At 40.6% G+C, this 23,133-nt stretch overlaps 1 protein-coding gene and 1 non-coding gene across 2 annotated transcripts; both read left to right on the top strand.

The window, feature by feature from the left end:
- The first annotated feature begins 783 nt into the window (after positions 1–783).
- On the top strand, positions 784–890 carry LOC141624637 (small nucleolar RNA R71). The gene has a single exon (XR_012534447.1). It is a non-coding gene; the product is annotated as a small nucleolar RNA R71 (small nucleolar RNA).
- Positions 891–2,402: 1,512 nt separating this feature from the next.
- On the top strand, positions 2,403–4,011 carry LOC141657078 (uncharacterized). Its single transcript, XM_074464202.1, has 2 exons — positions 2,403–3,276; positions 3,344–4,011. The coding sequence occupies exons 1-2, from the start codon at positions 2,403–2,405 to the stop codon at positions 4,009–4,011; spliced, it is 1,542 nt and encodes a 513-aa protein (XP_074320303.1).
- The last annotated feature ends 19,122 nt before the right edge of the window (positions 4,012–23,133 follow it).

Genomic DNA, 23,133 nt, shown 5'->3' with positions numbered 1-23,133 from the left:
GCTAGTTGAGTTAATTGGGTTTCCAAAATTTTGGTGTGAGCTAGGATGTTGTTGATGGTGATTTCCTTTGCTTGACTTTCTTTTTGCATTAGAGTGAAAAACTCTTGTTGATTCTTTTGCATTTGAAGGACCGCTTTTTGAACATCAAAACCTTGGTCATTTTGTTGATTGTATGGAGTTTGATTTTGGTAACCTTGGTTTTGGTTGTAAAAGGGTCTTTGATTTTGGTTTCTCATGGGAGGTGGGGTGTATGTTGGTTGAGGGTTTTGAACATTTTGGCTTTTGTATGAGAGCTTTGGGTGGAATTTGGTGTCTTTATTGTAATAATTGGAATAAGGAGTACCACTCTTGTATGCTTGAAAAGCATTCACTTGTTCATTTGTTCCCCTACATTCACTTTGGTCATGTCCCAAAGTTCCACAATTCTCACATATCCCACTTGGGATTGATGAAGATGCCGTCATGGCATTAACATGATGCTTTGGTGATTTTGAGGCTTCTTCAAGTCTAGCCATATATTTTTCAAACTTCAAGTTGATGGTATCAATGTGAGCACTAAGTTGAGCACCCAATTGAGTAATGGAGTCCACTTCATGCTTTCCTCCTCTAGTAGCCTTGCGAGGTCTACTATATTGTGAGTTATGGACCGCCATTTCCTCAATCTTGTTCCAAGTTTGATTGTCGTCAACTTCGGTGAACATTCCATTTGATCCCATGTTGAGATAGTTTCTTGAGTCTTCATAAAGACCATTCCAAAATTGTTGTACCAAGAACCACTCGCTAAGTCCATGGTGAGGACATGAGCGACAAATTCCCTTGAATCGCTCCCAAGCTTCATACAAGGATTCTTCATCTCTTTGCTTAAAGCCCGTTATTTTAGCTCTTAGCATGTTAGTCTTTTCCGGTGGATAGAACATTTTGTAGAAAGCTAGAGCCAACTTCTTCCAAGAATCAATTCCGAGAGTAGCCTTATCAAGGCCTTTAAACCATTGTTTCGCGGTGCCAATTAGAGAAAAAGGAAATAAGACCCATCGAATTTGGTCTTGAGTTACACCGGTTTGAGAAATCGCATCACAATAGTCACAAAAAGTCTCCATATGAGAATGAGGGTCTTCACTAGGCATCCCCCCAAATTGGCTTCTTTCGACTAATTGGATAAATGCGGATTTGGCAATAAAATTTCCGGTCAAATGTTGTGGTGTGGGAGTACCATTGGGTAGGTTCTCCTCGGTGGTACGGAATGTGATGAAAATTTAGGCATTGTGGGTTGAGTTTGTGTTGGATTTTGTGTTCGGTTTTCCTCACCTTCTCTTGAAAAAGGGTTGATGAACTCAATAGTGTTTGGTTGGATATCTACAACCTCACCAATACCTCTCAAATTTCTTCTAGCAAGTCTTCTATTGTTTGTCAAAGTCCTTTCAATTTCGTGATCAAAGGGTAACAAGTTACCTTGTGACCTTCTAGACATGCAAAATATCAAACAACTCGAAAAATAATTAGAACAAACCTTGAGGAGTTTTACTTCCCCAAGGCAAAGAAAGACACAACTAATCATAATTTAAGAAAATCTAAATCAAGTTAACACCGTCCCTGACAACGGCACCATTTTTGGTCGGACTCACTTGGAGGTTTAGTTTTCGGTACTTGTCGTTAGGAGCACCTAGACCAAAACACAATTTATAACTCTACAAACAACTCTACAATTAGTAAAGAGGCAAGTAAAGGTCGGATCCCAAGGGACGGGAATTGAGATGAGATTTTCAATTGCAACTAGCGGTGTCTAGGGGTGTCACAAATTAGGGTTTGAAGTAGAAGATCACTAAACTAAATAGCAATAAAAGTAAACAAGCAAGATGATTAAAAAGGGATGTAAACAATTGGTAAAAGGCACTAGGGTGTCATGGGGTCATAGGGGATTCATGGGAATTGATCATACAAACATATTCTCAAATTATATGCAAGCAAATATTGTTGTGATATTATTTGTGATTTTAATAAGTTAAGAATCGGAAAATCTAAGAGATGAGAGAGAAAGTCTAGTAAGAGAGGCGATTTAGGGTTACTTTTCATTTTCTGCAATGGCACGCACTCGGAAAAATTCCCGTAAATCTAATAGAACAATCAAATTAATATCACAAAATCTACAAAAAAATACACAAATTAGTACTAATAAATCACATAATAAATCTAGTGGATCGAGAAATCGAATCATTGATCAGGATGATGATGAGTTTTTGGGGATTAATCACCTGGATGCTCGCTCGTCTGAGAAGGATTCGATTATCCGTCCATATAATTTTAGTTCTGTTATGGATTCCATTTTGGAAGAAGGGAGTGGCTCTGAGTCTGAATGAACGGAGGTTCAAGGTAGGGTTCAATCTTCTGACTCAGAAACTGATTCTATGGTAAGGCCTCTACAACTTACTAATGAAGATGTTGAATCTGAGTTGAAATTTTGGTCTAGTGCGGTCTATTGTTATGTACTTGGGGCGAATCCTCCTTTCAAAGTTATTGATGGCTTTATTAAACGCGTCTGGGGATATACTGATTTTGATAAGATATCTTTCAATTCTAATGGTACATTCTTGGTGCGTTTTAAGACTGAGGAAATGAAACTGAGGGTGCTGCAAGCAGGACCAATTTTCTTTGACAATAATCCGCTGATTGTTAAGGAATGGACCCCGGAATCTAAAATGGTAAAGGAGGCTGTTGATGTAGTACCTATTTGGATTCGCTTTTATGGCCTTCCATTGAAGTTCTGGGGAAATGCTTTGATGAAGATTGCAGGTCTTGTGGGTAAACCAGTGAGGTGTGACAGTAATACCTTGTTGAAAACTTTCCTTGGTCATGCTAGGATTATGGTGGAGGTCAAAATTGGGACTGAATTACTTGATGTAATTCAATTTGCTGATGAACTTGACAACAATCACAGGCAAATTGTTCACTATGAATGGAAGCCCATTCTTTGCACGGACTGTCAGGGGTTGGGCCATATTGCTAGGGATTGTAGGAAAGCTAAGAATACAAAGGGGTCTAGACCAGTTCATCAGGTCTGGAGACCTAAGAAAGTTCCACAGAATGTGACTGTTCCTCCTGGTGAGCATGTTGAGGTGGCACCTGAACAACCTGAACAACCTATAGTTCAAACTCGGGGTCCTATGGGTCTTGAGAGTTTAGGGGGGATGGTTACTCCTATGCCAGGGATGGTTACACCAATGCCAACTATTAGGAGGTCCTTCACACCTGCCAGAATCATTACTAAGATGACTAGGCATGGTGGGATATGCTTGGGCAGTGGGACAAGAACTTTTATGAAGGTCTTAGAACATTCTGTTCATTACAGGAGAGTCCTTGCAGGGGAAATGGAGGGTAGTTCTTCTCAAAAGGAACATGGGTAGTATTGGCTTCTGGAATGTGAGGGGTATTAATAGTGTGAATAAACAGAAGGAGGTTAGCTATTTTCTGCATAATAATAACATAGGAGTTTTTGGATTATTAGAAACTAGAGTTAGGGTTAATGCTATCAATAAAGTACATCAGGGAATTGGTTCTAACTGGAGTCTTGTGCATAATACCTCTGTTCATGATGGGGGTAGGATTTGGATAATTTGGGATTTTGGCAACTATACTTTTGACATCATCAGTATTGAAGCTCAAGTTATTTATGTCAAGATCACTTGTATTAATGGTCAGGCATGGTGGATGTCAGTTATCTATGGATTTAATAAGGTCCATGAACGAATTCCTTTGTGGGATTATTTGAGAAATATGAGACAAGCTGTTAATGGTCCTTGGTTGGTCATGGGTGATTTCAACAATGTTCTTGCTATGTGTGAAAGAGTGGGGTCTGAAGTTTCCAATTATGAATTAAGAGGATTCCAGGAATGTGTGGATGATTGTGGCCTTGTTGACCTTCCTGCCCATGGTGCCTATTTCACATGGAACAACAAACATGAACCAGGTGCCATGGTGTTCAGTAGGATTGATAGAGCCATGAGTAATGATGAGTGACTTGATCAATTCCCTGATTCTATTCCTATGTTTCATCCTGAAGGGGAGTTTGATCACTGTCCCTGTACTATTAATTTGATTGCTGGTGGTGACAAAAGAAAGGGGTCGTTCAAATATTTTAATATGTGGGGTAAGGACCCTCAGTTTCTTGAATTGGTCCAAGAAGTATGGGACAAGCCTCTTTATGGTATTAAAATGTTCCAGGTGGTGAAGAGGCTGAAAATGCTTAAACATCCTCTGAAGGGGTTGAATGGTACTGCTTTTGCTAACATTAAAACCTCTGCTAAGCTTGCTAAGCATCATCTTTATGATGTTCAGGAAAAACTCCATGCTGATCCACTCAACTTGATGATTCAGCAGGAAGAAAATGAAGCCTCCAACTGTTATAGAGATTTGGAGAATGCTAGGAGAAGTTTCTTGGCTAAAAAAGCTAAGGCACATTGGATGCAGGAGGGTGATGATAACACGAATTATTTCCATAGCCTTATTAAGGCTAGAAGACTGAGCAATAAAATACTGACTATTCAAGATATGGCAGGGCATCAATGTAATACCATTCCTGAAATTGAAGAGGCCTTCATTGCTTACTATAAAGCTTTATTAGGCTCTAGTAAGCCTGTAAGGAGAATTTATGTTCCTGTTGTGAGGAATGGGAAGGTGGTGAGTAGTGAGCAAGGGGAGGAGATGGTTAGGACTGTTACAATTGAAGAAATTCAGACTGCTTTAAATTCTATTCCTGCCAATAAATCCCCAGGCCTAGATGGTTATACTTCTCAGTTTTTTAGGGATGCTTCAGTGATCATTGAAAAGGATATTGTTGAGGTTGTGCAGAAATTTTTCATTTCTGGGCAGCTGTTAAGACAGGTGAACTCCACTACACTTACTCTAATACCTAAAAAAGCTCGTCCTGTAACTGTTGCTGATTTCAGACCTATTGCGTGTTGCAATGTCCTGTACAAAATCATTTCCAAGGTTTTGTTCAATAGATTGGCTAAAGTTCTGCCTTCTATTATAAGTGAATCCCAGAGTGCCTTCATCCAGGGTAGGGACATTGTGGACAATATACTGATTTGTCATGACCTAGTGAGGCTTTATAAGAGGAGAACCTTCTCTCCCAGAAGTATTATGAAGATAGATTTAAAGAAAGCATATGACTCAGTAGAGTGGAGTTTTATTGATCAAATGCTGCATGCCTTGAAATTTCCTGAAAGAATGATTAATTGGATCATGACTTGTGTGACTACTCCTTGGTACACCATAGCACTTAATGGTTCTTCTTTTGGGTATTTCCCTGGCAAAAGGGGAATTAGGCAGAGGGATCCCTTATCTCCCCTCCTATTCACCATTTGTATGGAGTATCTAAGTAGGGTACTGAATGAAGTCACTAGCAGGGTTGATTTCAACTATCACCCCCTCTGTAGACCATTAAAATTAACTCACCTCTGCTTTGCTGATGACCTATTGATATTCAGTAGGGGTGACAGAACTTCCATTAAGGTGCTTCTAAGGGCTTTTGCTTCTTTCTCTTGCTCCTCTGGTTTGGAAATGAACACTGAAAAATCAGATATCTATTTTAATGGTATGGAGCAAGGTGAGATAGACTACATTTTGAGAATCTCTGGTTTCAAACCTGGTGTCTTCCCATTTAGATACCTGGGGGTACCCATTTCTCACAAAAGGATGGGTATTGGTGACTGTACAAGACTCATTGAGAAGGTGGCGACTAGAATTCGAAGTTGGGGGGCTAAGAAACTGAGTTATGCAGGGAGGCTTGTCCTCATTAAAGCTGTCCTTAGTCAGTTGCATTCCTATTGGACTCGAATTTTTGTTATCCCTCTTACTGTAATTGATAGGATTGAGGGGATATGCAGGAATTACCTCTGGTCTGGTTCTGACCAGTATGGTAAAACTCCCTCTGTCAATTGGGATAAGATATGCAAAGACAATAAGTATGGTGGCCTGGGTATTGTTAACTCCAGATTGTGGAACACTGCTGTGATTGGCAAATACACAAGTTGGCTGGCTATGAAGAGTGACCATCTATGGCTTAGGTGGGTTTGTCATGTGTATATGAAAGGAAGGGACTGGTTTGATTATAAACCCTCTGTTAACACTAGTTGGACTTGGCGGAAAATCTGTCAAGTAAAGGACATTATGAAAGATGGTTTTGCAACTGGGACTTGGGCTTTGCTACCAGGGAGTTATCTTGTGTCCAATGGGTATAAATGGCTTATGGGGTAGCATCAACTTGTGTCCTGGTACCCTCTGATCTGGAATAGGACCCTGATTCCCAGACATGCCTTTATTGCCTGGCTTATAGTCCAGGGTCGCCTGATGACTAGGGATAGGCTCTTTAATTTTGGGATCAGTACTGATATGGCATGTGCAATCCGCTCTTCACAGAATGAAACTCAACAGCATTTGTTCTCTGAATGTACTTATAGCACACTCCGCTGGGATCTCTTCAATGCGTGGCTTGGTTTGTCAATTCCTAAGACAAGAGTGGTGGATTGGTTTATTAAATGGAGGTGCACCTCTTTGGTGAAGAAGCAGATTATTGGGGCTGCAATTGTAGCTTTATGGTATCATATATGGAATGCCAGAAATATTGCGAGAATTGAAGCTAGAGTATTGGCGCCTAGATACATTCTGAGACAAGTAAAGCAAGACATACAAGGGAGATGCCAAGAGCGAAAATGGACTCTGAAGATGACAAAATTGCCATGGGAACCAGTGTATGCTTAGTATCGATTACCTGATGTATTAGATTGAAAAAATGTCGTGTAGTTTGGTGATAGTGTAAAACTTAATTATCCATATTATTAATATATTTTCACATTTTCAACAAAAAAAAAATTATTGTTGTGATGGATCGAGTTGGTTTATATCTTACAATCCTAGGAAAGTTTGGGTCCCGGAGCCGAATCGATTAGATTGTACAACACCTACAAGTCGACTTAATCTTCCCTACTCAACTATATGCATGGTCTAATGAGACTCGAGTTGGTTTATGTCTTACAAGTCTCATTGAAAAGATAGGTGATGGGTAAAAAATGCAAGAATCTATAGGCTCGCATTTCATCAAACATAACATGTGCATAAGTTGAGATCACAACAAGCAAGCAAATAAACTATGAAAACATATTAAATTAAGCATGAATCATTCCCCATGTTGGTTTCCCCTAATTACCCATTAACCCTAGCTAAGGAAACTACTTACTCATTATCATGTTGAACATGCTAGCAAGGTTGTCAATCATACCAACAAAGTAAAACATGATGAATAAATGAAAATGATTAACAATAATTAAAAAGGGATATAGAGAATTATACCTACTAATGATTCCAATAATAAAGCAAAGAATAATAGAAGTACTTGATGCTTGATTGGAAGGTTGTCAATCTCACAATAATAACCCAAATAATCTTCAATTACCCAAAATTAAGGATGAACAAAAGAGAGAGATTAAGGAAATGAAATTTGTATTAAGACTTGATTAAATGTTGATTATAAGATTAAAGAGAGATTTGATTGATATTAACTACACTAAAGATTGCTAAGAAGAACATGCTAATCTAATTAGACTAATGGGTTATTTATAGTGGGGATTAGGTACATAAATTAGGGTTAACTAAGGGCTTAAATGACGATTAAGTCCTTGAGGAATCGCCGGTCTCCAGAGAGACTCCGGTCTCCTTTTCGCCGGTCTTTGGAAAAATATGCGCATCCTTCCTTGAATCATGTAGAAGACGAAATAGCTGACACACAATCCGAGCGTCCAGGGCACGGGACGGGCGGATTGTGGGTGTTTTGGACGAGCGGATTGTGGTGGTGGACGGGCGGATTGTTGGGGTTCTGGACGGGCGTCCAGCTGGGGAAGACGCTCGGATTGCTCCTCTTGGACGGGCGGATTGTGGGAAATCCGCTCAGATTGTCTTACAACTTCTTCCTTTCTTCTTTTCTTCCTTTCTCTTCATAAAATCCTTGAGGATGTCCTCGGGGATGCAAGGATCTTTTCTCATAATTGCCCATCTACAATAGTATGTACAAAGGCCTTCTAATCTTGTCTCTCCTTGATGCTTGGTCATTGAATTCAATCAATTTAGCTCTATTTTGCCATGAAAATAAGAGGTTTGCACTCCTTTCCTACCAAGGACACAAAATCCAAAGAATATGAAAAACAAAGGACTAAAGACAATAAATGACCCAAATATGCACTAAAAAGCATGGGAACAAGGCTAATTCGGGGACTAAATGTGCTTAAATTATGGTCACATCAACCTCGCATCCAGAGTTCATGTTATGGTTAGAGTTATTGTAATACTCCGTAGTATGATAATAATTTATGATAATAAATTATGTAATTTAAATAATTAATTAATGGGATTTATAATAATAATTGCAAATAAGACGTTAATTAAATAATAAAGTAAGTAAGCGAGTCAGAATTAGACTTAAAAGCTAATTAAGGCTTGGGCCGTGTGATGTAAATAATTAGGCTGATTATATTAAGGCCTAATATGAGTAGTAGTCGAGATTTGAATCGGGATTTAATAATAAAATAATAAGTATAATAATAATATGGTAATTTCTAATAATAATTGAAAAGGGCAATAGTTTCCTAATTGACATCATATACTCTTTAATTCTAGACTATAAATACTATGATAGCTAAAACATAATTCATAAAAATAGAAGAAGGAGTTTAAGAGACGGAAAGAGCGAATAAAGGATAAAAGGTAAGATCGTCTGAACTAATGTTTATATTGTCTTAATAATTTATGTTAACGTTTGTACACCGTATAGACCACCATGATCAGTACCGTTGATCTTAGTAGCTACCTTTGACCACCTTGATTCTCTTAAGACTGTTTGTGACCGTCGTTGACCACCATGGGTGGCGGATTGGGCGTCTAAAAGGGGGAGGCCGTGAACCTTAAGACGGAGATTGTAGCTTGCTTGGTTGTCGTATGCACACGGGATCTGGGTGGCTGGTTAGGGCGGCTGTGGGAGGTCCTCATGGTGGTGATGGGGTGGTTTCATGGGGTGGTTGGTACGGTGGGTGCCGGATGGTGGTGGTAGCAGCGTGTTTGTGTAATATATGGGTTGTGCATCGTTTCTAGGTGATCGTGAGGTGTCGTGAGAGACCGTGGATTGGGGTAGGACCACCGTGGGTCAAGGGAGACCACGATTGTGGCCACTGGTGGTGAGAGGAGGTGAGTACGTGTTTGTGTCGGGTTTAAGGGGGTTGGTTAGGGCGTGTTTGTTTAGGTTTGTAGGGGCGGTTTGAGTGGTGGTTAGGAGTTGTTGGGAAGCGTCGTGGACAGGCTATTGGTTTATGGGTTGGGTGGTGTCAATGGTGTCCAATGGTGGTGCGTGTGGTGGTTGTAGCTAGTAGGAAGTCGTGTGTCTTTCTTTGGGTTCGATTAGGGCATGGCTATGGCAGTGGTGTGGTGTGGTGCTGCCGGTGATAGGGGGCGGTTAGGTTGCAGGTGGTGGTAGTAGTAGTGGCGGATGTTCGTGGTGGTTGTGATTAGTAGTGTAAACCGCGAGTTGTTAAGTTGCGTCGGTTTCGTATTTTTTCATGCGAGGTTAGGGCAGGTATTTAAGGTGGGCTCGGGTGGAGGCTGGTCGGAGTTAGATGGGTTGGTTGTACCGTGGCAGGTAGGGTGAGTGTGGTGGCTGGCTAGGTGGTAGTTGGGTGGTGATTAGGAGTCGGGATTTTGGAGTTGTGGCTGTGTGTTGGTCGTGTAAAAAAACGGGTATTGTTGGGGAAGTTAGTCGTGGGTTTTAGTTGGGGTTTGGGTTGAATAAATTAATTATAATAATCATGTATTATTTACTAATTAGTTTAATTAGTTTAATTAATTTAATTATAATTTAATTAGTGTAATTTTTGAGTAAGTTAGTAATTGTATATTATTATTATTATTATTATTATTATTATTATTATTATTATTATTATTATTATTATTATTATTATTATTATTATTATTATTATTATTATTATTATTATTATTATTATTATTATTATTATTATTATTATTATTTAGGTGACGGATTTGTGAAATGGATTTGCTGAAGGATATTTTTAGTTGATTTCGTAATTGGAGTATTGCTGAAAAGGTAAGACAACTACTCAACTCGTCTTGTCTTTTTTGGTTTGTGGAATTTATAAAAGTATTGTGAAATTGGATGGATTAACGGATGTGAATTATATGTCATGGAATTATATTTTAGTTATTGGTTTATTCATATTGTTTATTGGATACCTCAGATTTGGTCTGAGACGAGTTATGGTTATTGTTATGGTATTGTTATTGCTATATATCGTAATTGTTGGATACCTCAGTTTTATACTGGGATGGTGGATACCTCAACTTCGGTTGGGATGGTGGATACTTCAACTTCGGTTGGAATGATGGATACCCCGGGCCAGGGATTGGCGGGATGAATGGGTGTTTCGGGTGATGAGCTCAGTTGTATTGGCATTATATATCATATCATTTTACTTTGACTTGTTGTTGGTTATTCCTACTCAACCATTGGTTGACGTGTTTGCTTCTGTGTCAAAATAAAATTGATGCCTGCTTTAATTGTTGGCATCCTGTGGTGAACCATTTAATATTTCCGGTTAAATGGGGAGCAGATTTAAAATAGCAGGTTTTGAGTTAGCTGGATATGGGGAGCTTGGGCGCGTGAGCTTTCGGACCTGCAGGAGTCTAGATCACAAATGTAGTTATATCACTTATTTAATTTCCGCTGCGAGTTGTATTTATTTTTGCATTAAGTTCTAGTTGATTAAAAATTGTAAGACATATGTAATCATTAAAGTTTTTATTAAAGTACTTTGGTGAGTTGGACTTTGTTATTCACTACCTCGGCAAACCGAGATGGTAACAGTCCTATTTATTTGGGAATGCCTAGCTAAAGGCTCCTTAATAAATGGGGGTGTTACAGTTATTAAAACATTGAATGGTTAATGTTAAAAGTTATAACCGAAGTACTATAACATTGAATGGTTGATACTTGTTTCACATATTATGTGGCATTCAGTTTCATTATATAACGTTATGTTTGCATATATCATTTATTATTCTTGTTCATATGGTCGTAGGATGTTCGGTTATATTATCCTACGGTTTGATAATAATGTTATTCACAGGTATCAGTTATATACCGAATGGAATGAACTAATGCAACCCTTCGGGGTCTGGTGTATGGTCTATGGTCCGGGGGGAGGGGGGGGGGGGGGGTAATGGAGGCAGTTTCCCCGAGTGTCGTTCGGTGTACAGTTATTGCACCGAGAGTCTGGCCAGGTCTTAGACATATAGGCAGTGGTTATACGCTATACATGGTACCTTGGATGCAGTTGTTATACGATCCACACCGATGGAGGCAGTTGTTATACGCTCCGTTAGTTCAGAGGCAGTTGTTATACGCTCTGACAGTTAGAGGCAGTTGTTATACGTTCTAACGACGTTCATTTTATACACTGTGCTTGTGACTAGAGGCAGTTGTTATACGCTCTAGTAGGTTGTTGGTTTGGTCACATGGTACGTGGTCATAATGGTTCTATGATGTGCATGATGTCGTAATGTGGTTTGTGTTATGCGTCGTCATATGCTGTTTTACTTAGAGTCAATATTTCGAATAATTATCTTCTTATGCCATTGTTTGGTAGTGAGTTGTTGTCGAGTTTTCATGAGTATAGATGGTCTCACATGTTTACTTGTTTTGCATTTCAATTGTTAATGATTGTTGGTTATATTTAATTGTTGTAAACATGACTGGGAGAGCATCTAGTTACTCCCGACTGATTGTCGACCCCCATTCTCAGGTTGAATGCTCGTCGCTGTTTGGATGGTGTTTGGGATGCATCGAGGGGCGAGAAGAATAATTAATTAGGAGTTTACTTTTATGTTTTGAGAACCTTTGAGTAATGTATTAGTTTGGTTTTGGTTTAGTAGCGAACCGGATTGGTCAGGTGTTTCCGCCACCTTGACCCTTTTATCAGTATCGTACTCTGATATTTACTTTATATAAGTTTTTCCTTTGTTTTATAATCCAGGTTGTTACAAAGGCCTGCACGTGCGTGTAGTGCTTCCAAGGCTACCCGACAAACTGCACCCATGGCAAAGCTAATCAACTAACTCGGGGCTTTATAAGCTACCTAGTCATCCTATCTCTACTTTTTTTACAAAACAAAAGAGATAAGAAACAATGACCTACGTCACCAACTCAAAGGGCGCTCACCAGACGCCTACAGTCCTCATAAGTCGACTTGGTGGACTTATTTCGAGCCACCGTCCAACCTCTCACAGCCGGGTAAACCGAAGGTACGCCACTCGTCGTCTTCGGGCGCAAGGGGACAAAGTAAGCAAATAACCAAGCCTATAACACAAAACACAGCAGCCACAAATCAGCCAATTTTTTCAAAAATTGCCAAAAATCAAAAAAAATTTCAAAAGAAACTCTTAAATTCAAAAACCGCAAAACGCCCGTACCTCCACGATGAGGCTGGGACCAACCAAAGCGGGAGAACTCCCGTCCTCTATCGTCTCCGGACGAACGGTGTCATGTAAGTAACAGGTAAAACGCGCCAAAGCCGGTATCACCCAGTCGTACTGACCTAAGGCGTCCAGGTCAGCAAGCAGAGGAAGTACCTTGGTTGACAAGAGCTCAACCTTGTCACCAAAGTACGTGGTACCCAAGAAGTACCACAACCACAGTCGCGCCACCTGCGCGTCGTCCACGGCCTCAACCTCCGGACTCGCCAATCGGCGCCGGAACAATGATAGTCACCCTCACCTTGAAGTGGTCCCTCCTATAGGAGTTCACCATCAAGAAAGAAGTGATGTCAGTCGGCGGAAGTAAAACATTGCCAATCAAACCCGTGATCACGTCAGAAGACACTCTCTCCGGCGTCTCTGGGAACTGAACAAGCGTCTCGCCACAAGGAAGGCCCGATATCAAGGCAATGTCCTCCAAAGTGATACCGATGTTCCCAAACTCCATGTGGAACAATAATGTCGTGTCCCAGTAATGATCCAATATGGCACGAATAAAACACAGGTTCGATCTAATCGAAGCCCCGTGAATCTCGCGCCAGGCAGCAACCAGCGGCCTCATAGCCGACCTCTCAATCAACGCCCTCGAACCGGCCCAGAGAACGTCGTAAAAGCCCATACAAGTCGAGAAGCCTGAGAAAGTCCTCATGGTAGCAATCTCGTGAAATTGGGAATCAAACAAAGTCAGAACACCTATTCAAGTCTGAAATAACAAAAACAACAAAAGCTCAACAAACCAGCAAACTCACCAGGCCCTTGTGTGTACGGTAGGAAATGTGGGTGTCAAGCCGTAACAGCAACTGGCTACCGTCAAAGCCCTAAGCCCAAGTAGTCGCCGCCCGCAGGTTCAGTACTCGAGGAGCCTGAACCCGCCTAGCCTCCCAACTACCGACAAAGACGTCATCCTCCTTCGTCTCTACTATCCGCCTCTTTATCCCACGAGACTGCACAGGACGAGGAGGACCCATCTCAATAATCCGTACAACCTTCTCGAGCTCCTGTCTAGAGGGCCGAGGACCTCTCCTTCTAGTATTGACCCTCCTCCCATAGGAACCAGCCTCGAACCCCGTCCGAGTCCTCTCAGCACCAAAAACCTCAACAACGGGCTCCTCCCAAGCCTCTTTGGCTCTCCCGGAACCAACGGCCCCAATAACGGGCTCCTCCCGACCTTATGTGGCTCCCTCAACTCCAACAGTCCCAACAACGGACTCTGCTCGAGCCCCTACGGCTCCTTCCGCTCTAACAGCCTCCTCAGTGGGCTCCTCCTCGGAAGCGTCCTCCTCCACCACCTCGAGCACACTCCCCGGAGTACTAACCGGTCCAGTCCTAAACAAAAACTCTATGAACTCATCTAAGGACCCGGTGGGTCCTGAAGCCCCAGAACACTCACCTGAAATCAGGACAAAACAAAAATAACATCAGCCGAAATTTCGGTATTACGACGGCACAGAATGGACAAAATTCAAAAAAAAAAAAAAAAACAAAACTACCTGTAAATGAAAAACAAAAAAAGGGCAAACCTGCCAAACCCATCCAGCATAACACTCCACAAAAAAAAAAAAACGGACAAAAAAATGACTCGCCCTTCTTTTTAAGCAAAAGACGAGTCAAAACAACGAAAAAAAATTACAAAAAACCACTCAACACCTTAAGGCCAACACAGGGTCCACAAAAATAAGCAATAAAAATTCCCGACACAACTGGACGTTTTTCACAACTCGAAAAAGACAACTTTACGCCAATTCGGGCGCAAACAGGTCAAAAATTCAAATTACGACCACAACAAAACAACGTGATTTAATCACGTTTCAAAGTGACCTAAACTACCATTAAGGTCCATTTCAAGACAAACCGGCTCAGCTTGAGCCCAAACAGACGCTTATTTCGTCAGCATAAGACCGTCTGACAAAGGCGAAAATTCAAATATTGCCCATAACGCCCAACGAAGATCCAATATGGCACAGACGGTCTTCCCCGACTACAATGCAACCAAGTGGGTCACACAACTCAAGCAAACAAACACAACATTGCAAAATAAGACGAACTTTCGTCTCATTCACGTTTTTTGCTCTTAGAGAGCGGGAATGGGGACAAAAATGCAAACAAAAAGCACCCCTATACTCCTAAATAGGTTTCTAACCTCTTGCAAGCATCAATTTCACTCGAAAATGGGCCAAACAAAAACGCCCAAATCGATTTTCGAGGGGTTAGGATTTCACCCTAATTCAATCAACAAAAAGGCAAACAAATTCAAATGGATTCAAGAGGATTACATACAATGATATGACATAAGGACAATGGCACGAAAACAAGCAAAGGACGAAGTCGAAAATGGCAATTTTGTTGGGTTTTTTGCGAGTTGTGTCGAGGAAGACAAACACAATGAGGTGCACAGCCCTCTCGCGTCTTTTTACAGAAAAGGGGGAGACCTGTTGCATCGCAGGATGCCCCGCGCCTCTTTGGGGTGTTCCCTGCTTACTCGGCGAAATTTTTGATTTTGGCCCAATTTCTACACGAAGTCACAAAATTTCAACGACAGAATTAAAAACCGTCATTTTCAAATTAAAAAAAAACAAAATAGTGAAATTCAAATTCGCTATTTTCACAAACTTCAATGACGGAATTAAAAACCGTCATTTTTAAATCGAAAACAAAATAGTGAAATTCAAATTCGCTATTTTCACAAACCTCAAGCAACGGAATTAAAAACCGTCACTTTCAAACAAAATAAAAAATAGTGAAATTCAAATTCGCTATTTTCACAAATTCCAAGCGGCGGAATTAAAAACCGTCACTTTAAAACAAAATACAAAATAGTGAAATTCAAATTCGCTATTTTCACAAATTTCAAACGACGGAATTAAAAACAGTCACTTTTAAAAAAACAAACGAAATAGCGAAATTCACAATTCGTTATTTCCCAAAAAATTCAAACGACGGAATTAAAAACCGTCCTCTTCATACAAAAATTAAGTAGTGGAAACCAAATTCACTATTTCTCACAAATTTCAAATCACAAGAGGACGGAATTAAAAATCGTTATCTTCTAAACAAACAGCAAATGGCGGAGTTCACATTCGCCATTTCTACAAACTCCGAACAACGGCAGTAAAAACCGTTAACTCTCTTCGAAATTAGAAATTACGAATGACGATAATAGAGACCGCCATCCACAGGTGCCAGGCTCAAACTACAAAAAAACTATCTCATTCCGGCACCACAAATGTCCAATATAAACACCGAAATTCCTCAGCAGGATATCGGAGACCTCCCCACGGATCACACTAACTCAACAACCTCTTGAAATAAGCCTGTCCTACGCGGCTATTTCCCACAATCGATCATTCGACCTCCAACACGGCTGGCTAGCCTCATCAAATCCGCAACACGGCTGGCGAGCCTTAAAACGCACCTTCAACATGGCTGACGAGCCTCAAAACGCATGCTCCACATGGCTGGCGAGCCTCAAAACGCACCTTCAACATGGCTAGCGAGCCTTAAATCGCACCTTCAACGCGGCTGGCGAGCCCCATCATATCCGCAACACGGCTGGCGAGCCTTTGCGCGCAAACTAGAATTAGTTCAACGATATATCCCAAAGATGCCTCAGGTATGACTCCTTCCTATGGCTAGCAAGCGTTCATACGTAGTCTAACGGACTTTAAACGACCCACACGGATAGTCGAAAGACTCTAAAATGCTCCCGATGGAAGGTCCTGGACTCGTATCCCTGAGTCGCCTTGGCGTTGCCGTTCCCGACGGCAGGTCCTTGCCCCGAATTATTTCGAGCCGCCTCGATGTCGCTTCGGTCTCCAGGTTGTAATCTTCGATTGACCCGGGGGGCTATACTTTGACTTTCGCTTTTTTCAAGCCTCAGTCAAAGTTGGGGCTCTGATGATTATCAGACTATAACATGCTTAGGAATCGCTACGTTTAATCGACAGTTTTGTTTAGCTATACGTCGGAAAACTCAAAACGATTTCGAAAACAAAATATTTTCTAAAAAATTCAAAAGTACCTGGAGTGTTTTATACACGACGACGGGGTCGTAATGACACTAACTAGAGTCAAAACCGACATCGAACCAAAAATCGACTTAAAAATTCAAATCCCGACTCCAACAACGAGTCAAACCGAGTCAAACACAAAAAACAAACATTACAAAGCTTCCATGTTAAATATACACGGTATACTTGAATGCTCAAGTACAACAATCATGCCATCCAAAACCTAGGATAGAACAAATCATGATTTCAAATGCGTGATAGTGACAAGATTGCTCGAAAACCCGCGAAATGGCTCGCGCCTCTTTGAGTAGCCTATGCGGCCATGTTTCTCAAAACGCACACAAACACTCAATCGTCTATAAATACCCCACAAATGCCACCATTTGAAGGTACGCGAGTGTCCGCCCCCTCACTTCTCCCATAAAATTCTAGACTCGACTTCTCAAGTCACAAAACAACACGTATTTTCGACCTACCGATCGAAAATACAAGCCATACACATTGTTTGGTACCGTCATCGTGCATTAAATCACTTGACCGACTCTCTCGACCAACTACACCATCAAAAAACTAAACAAACCCTCTTTACATTGCTAAAACGGTTTTCAACCGAGTTTTCTTACCTAACAAGTTTTTACACTTTCGTCGATTTCTCGTCTTCAACCTAGCATGTAAGTATGAGGGTGTAAATAATCTTCTTCTTTCATGTCTTTTTATCTATTTTTATGACCTTAACATACTAAAATCATGCATAACATGGTCCAAAATACGGATCAAATGAGCCAAAATTGAATTTTGTCTGGAAACAGAAGCCCCTAGTCACAACTAGGTGGCTCGCACCTCAATGGGGTGTCCAGGTCAGAACTCAAACGTGTTCGAGTTCATTCTTTCCATTTTCATTTCATTTGACAACCGGTTTTTACCGTTTCAAATCATTTTTAAGATAAATATTTTTAACCATAAAATGTATTCACCCTTGGTTCCTCATACCATGACGGTTTAATTCGTGTTTCGGTGATAATACATGGTTAATTACATTTTAAAAGGTATTTTAAAACATTTTATTCATTTCTTTACATTTCAAAAACAACTTTATTAGCCATACATACATAATCATCCTTGGTTCCACATACCATGTCGGTTTAAACCCGAGTACGATGATAAACATTGGCTAATTACAAAATAATTAACTTAATACAATTAGTTCATAATCAATATTTTTCAAAACTATTCATGTCAAGCTTGCAAAACCGAACCCGACATCGAATATCGTCAATACAATGATGATTATTCAAGTCCCGTTCTTCATATTAACACAAAAGCGGTCTGAACGATCCTTTCAACAAAGACGGGTTTAAACACCCTTTTACAAACCGTTTTACAAACGTTTTCAACAGTCAGGAGACGTCCCTTTGGATCGTCTAGTACCTCGGGCCTAAACAGGCTTACTGATTTCCAGTTTTCAAACCTGGACAGGGCCCTATGCATCGCCCTCAGGCTCGCGCCTCAATAGGCTGCCTGATGCAGGTCCTGCTTCCCTTCCAGCACTTGTCTAGGATGATCCCTACTTCGGTTAACCCGAATACAGGATGGATCAGATGGCAAGCCTGCCCTTATCCTTGTATTTTCAAAACGCCTTTCTAAGACAAATGTATCATGTTATGTACCATAAACCTAACTCGGTAAATGGATGTTTAATTTCCGTCTTGCATGCAAATCAACTTTAAATCCAACTTGACATCAATTATTTGATATTTGGATAAACAACCGACATAGAAAGCTCACATGTTAGGTCTAAACGTTTTTTGGGTAAAGGTAAGCTTCTCATTAAAATCAATGGTTTCCCATACAATTATATATTATCATGTCTCACATAAATCAGAAATTAAGACTGTCTAATATAATGAATCCATGTTAAGGCATTAACATTTCTACTTTTAATCTGCAGTTGCCCTACTCTCAATTTCAGCTCGTTCTTGACCCTTTGCAGTATGCATTCAGGCCTAAGGACAAACCCATCAACCCTGCTAACATTGCGTGCATTCCATATATTGTACATTAAGGTAGCAAGTATCACTGCTATTATCTTCTTTCTGCAGGCACTCTGATCTCTCAGTCTCACCCACCACTGAATCACCTCTAGATGTGGTAGTTCAATCAAACACCAATTAGAGATCAAATCCCTACATCTTTGACTGAACTCACAGGAATAGAAGAGATGTTCATGAGTCTCATCCTGTAAACCACAGAGAAAGCAATTGTTATACAGTATGATGTGCATCCTCACCAATCTATCTTGAGTTGATAATATTTGTTGAGCAATCAAGCAACACAAAAAAGACTGTTTAGGTATGATGCATTGGTTTAGCATCCAGGGATACCAGGACACCTTATCCACATCTGGTTTCATCCACTGGTACTCTATCTGAATAGTGTAATGCTCTACATCTGCTCAGAAAATGTTATCCTTAAATAAATTTTTAACCTGACAAATTTTTCGCCAGGCCTAGCTGGTTCCAACTCCTGGTTCATAATCATCGCAATTAGTATTCTTGATGTAGATGGCATGCACCCATTTGATCCAAAGATGATCAGTCTTTTTGGCCACCCACCAAGCATATTTTCCTATGGCAGCAAGGTTCCAAGCGTGGAAATCTTTTATCCCAAATCCCCCCCTGATTCCTTGCTCTACAAACTTTCTCCCAAGAAACCAGCATTGGACTTTCTTTAGTGTCATTACCATACTACAGGCAAGATATGCATATAGCCTCTAGTTTCCCAATGGCAGTTTTGGGAAGAATAAAGATTCTAGACTAATAATTGTGCAAAGAACTTAGGACTGCTTTTACCAGTACAAGTCGTCTAGCATATGAAACTTTCTGGATCCCAGACCCCTGATTCTATCAACAATCCTATCCACCAGTATGTTACAGTCCAGCACTGACAATCTTTTTTGTGAGACATTCACCCCCAGATATTTAAATGGGACAATACCTCTCTTCATACCAGTGGCTCTCTCAATTTCATGCACCAAATGAGCATCATACCATTGTAGTAGAAGTTTGATTTACTACAATTCATTTATAAACCAGACGACTTAGAGAACAGTTCAAAAGCTTGTAACATCAATCCTACATAGGCTCTCTCCCCTTTACAAAATAAGATGAGATCATCAGCAAAACACAAATAAGATAGTTTGATTCTGTTGCAAAGAGGATGAAATTTAAAATTGCTATGATTCTGAGTCACCAAGAGGATTCTGCTTAGGTGTTCTAGACAAAGAGTGAATAGAAGGAGGGAGAGTGGATCCCCCTGTCTAAGTCCTCTTTTGCCGCTAAAATAACCAAAACTTTCTCCATTAACAGACAGAGAGAAAGTAGGTGTGGTAAAGCATTGTACCAGGAGCTGGGTAAACTGTTCAGGAAAACCAGTGGCTCTCAACACATCCTCTATAAAACCCCAATCAACTGAATCATAGGCCTTTTGTAGGTCCAATTTCATCAGTATTCTGGGTGAGCAACTTTTCCTTTTGTACAATCTAACCAGGTCCTGACAGATCACTATATTCCCTACAATATCACTTCCCTTAACAAAAGCACTTTGAGAAGGATTGATAATGTGAGGTAGCACCTTTCCCAATCTAGCACAGATCACCTTTGAAAGACATTTATACAATGTATTACAGCACGATATTGGCCTGAATTGCATAACATTTTCAGGTATAGGAACCTTTGGGATTAGAGTGATAATAGTGGTATACATTGGTTCAACACTTTACCAGACTGGAAAGCACTCTGGATAGCATAAATAACATCTCCTCCAACAACACTCCAATTGTCCTTGAAGAAGTGACTACTATACCCATCAAGCCCTGGGGCTTTTGATCTAGGGATGCTAAACATAGCAAGCCTGACCTCTTCCCCAGTGACAGGAGCAGTCAAGAGAGAGCAGTGCTCAGGAGTTAAACAGTTCCCAAACTTAACAATCCTCTTATTGAGAGGCTTCACCTCTTTACAAGAGCCTAGCATCATCTTATAGTAATCCTCAAAAGCCTTCTGAATGGTCTCAGGGGTAGAACATAGCTGGTTATTTATATCCTTCACCTAATAAACTCTATTTTTAGCCCTTCTCTTTTTAATGCTAGCATGAAAATAGGTCGTGTTGCATCTCCATGTTGCATCCAATCCCCCTTTGCTTTCTGCCTCAAGAATTGGTCTCGGGCCTTCATTAACTCTTCAACATTTCTTGCACATTCTTTCTCAGAGTGACAAAGTTCTTCATTCAGAGGGTCATCAATAAAAAACTATTGAAAATGATTCAGGGACAATTCAGCAACATGGGTAAGATTTTCTATGTCTGCAAAATGATCCCTGTTCAATTGTTATAACCCAACTTTTAGCCCGTTCAATTTCTGCACCATTCTGAATATAGGAGTGCCCTGTACTTGCTTTTGCCATCTAGAAATTACAATATCATTGTAGTTAGGGGCTAATGTGTGACACCCCTCGATGAGGCATCAAAATAACTATTAATTCTAAGCGGAAAATACGGGATTTTAAAAACCTTTAAAAGTTTAAAGCGAGAAAACCTCCATAAGTGCTCAAACGGAAATGAAAAGTAAAGTAATTAAGTTTTACAATTAAAAACGAAGTGCGTTGGGAAAAAGATATCCCACGAATAAGCATAAGTCTAAAGATGGGTGAGTCTAAGAAAACGATAACTAAGGTCTAAGGTTCAACGTTCTCGCTAGCTGACACGTCTTCCCCATAATCTGCATCACAAACCTGTCATTCATGTAAACATGAACGCCACAGTCAGTGGGGAGTAACTCAGGGTTCTCCCAGCCACAATATGTCAAAATACAAGTAAGCAAGAACTTAATTAAACATATTGATCATACATCATACTTGAATAATAATGAACAAGGGAGTATAACGATAATCTTAACGAGATAGGCATATTGTATTCGTAATGAGATAGTCATATTGTATTCGTAATAAGATAGGCATGGTACATTATATTAAGCATGCATTCAAGGGAACAAAACATGGATATGGGATTAGGCATCGGATCATATGAAGAAGGTAAATAAAGGATCAATTAAATAGAAAATACATGGATGGAAATCATAGCCATTACTTTGAAAACCTCTTAACAACCATAGCACGGGACGTGGCTACTAATGTTGCATTCATACTTATGGCTTGCATCTCATCATAAAAACGGATGGGAACATCAATCCCGGCGATCATATCGCAACTGGGGGCTTGCATCTCACCACTAGTATCCGATAGGACCAAGACTCTCACAAACAATCATATAAGACGTGAACTCTCGTATATAAGGACACGCCAATGACCATAATCAAGCAAGACATTTATGTAGTATGTACTCACAAGACAAACCCCTAGACTCCAACCTCCTGGTAGGATGACGATCATAATACGGTCCTATTCTAAACCTGGCCAGACTCTCGGGATGGGCGACACCCGATTAGACATGCGGTGACCTATCCGCATCCAAGACTCGATCCATGACACCTAACCGTGCCCCAAGGTCGAGTAACCCCAAAACGGAACCATGGCACCTAACCGTACCCCAAGGTTCGAAGAGGCGGAAGGATAACCCAACTCGGAAACAATGGCACCTAACCGTGACCCAAGGTCCGCAAGGGTAAAAAAATAAGGAATGTCAAGTCGTCACACAATGTAAACCGTCACACTTGGGTCACAAATACGAGTAACAATAGTTTGCATGGTCATAACGTCAATAAGCCTTAAATTAACCAATTAGCAATAAGGAAGAAGATACATGCATAAACCATTGATTATTAGAGGTTACAAGTGAAAGGGGCATACAGGGGGCTCCCAGCCGGGAGGGGTACCGGCGGCCGGGCCACCGGCTGGGGCAACATGCGATAATGCAGAAATTGATAAGGACTTACAATGCTCTCCCAGCCGGTTGGGGGACCGGTCGCGGGGCAACTGGCTGTGAACACATGCCCAAGCGCAAAAGTCACAAAAACATACAGGGGACTCCCAGCCGGGTGGAGCACCGGCTGCCGGGTGAACGGCTGGGAACACAGGCTTTAAAGAGACTCATCAAAACTTACAGGGAGCTCCCAGCCGGGTGAAGCACCGGTGGCCGGTCGACCGGCTGGGACAACACATTGCACGAATTCATCAAAAATAACTCCCAAACACTTTGAAACTAACCAAAATCGTTTCACCACAATTATTTATGTATCCTAGCATGATTCTAACTCGGAAAAACAACATACTTGAGACGATATGCAACAATTACGAATTTAAATGATAAAGCATGGAACTTTCACCCAAAACACATGAGAGTTTACTTACAAGCATGTTATTCAACCTTCAACTAATGCCAATCATGAAAGATACTAATTTTATCATTCATATGAGTTTAATACCACATAAAACCACACAATTTTTAACATAGAAGTCGAGTAACCCATCACCGTTACCTTTTTAGCTCTCAATCTCTAATGGAATCGTCTCACATGTAAGAATCCACTTCCGGG

Source organism: Silene latifolia, chromosome 1 (assembly GCF_048544455.1).
Source record: "Silene latifolia isolate original U9 population chromosome 1, ASM4854445v1, whole genome shotgun sequence".
Taxonomy (NCBI): Eukaryota; Viridiplantae; Streptophyta; class Magnoliopsida; order Caryophyllales; family Caryophyllaceae; genus Silene; species Silene latifolia.
This window is presented reverse-complemented; position numbering and strand designations above follow the sequence as displayed.

Excerpts from the sequence above, each read along its gene's own strand:
- LOC141657078 (XM_074464202.1), top strand. The coding sequence starts at position 2,403 with ATGGTAAGGCCTCTACAACTTACTAATGAAGATGTTGAATCTGAGTTG. Across the intron at positions 3,277-3,343 it reads TACTAAGATGACTAGGCATG|GAGAGTCCTTGCAGGGGAAA; the intron begins GTGGGATATGCT and ends TGTTCATTACAG.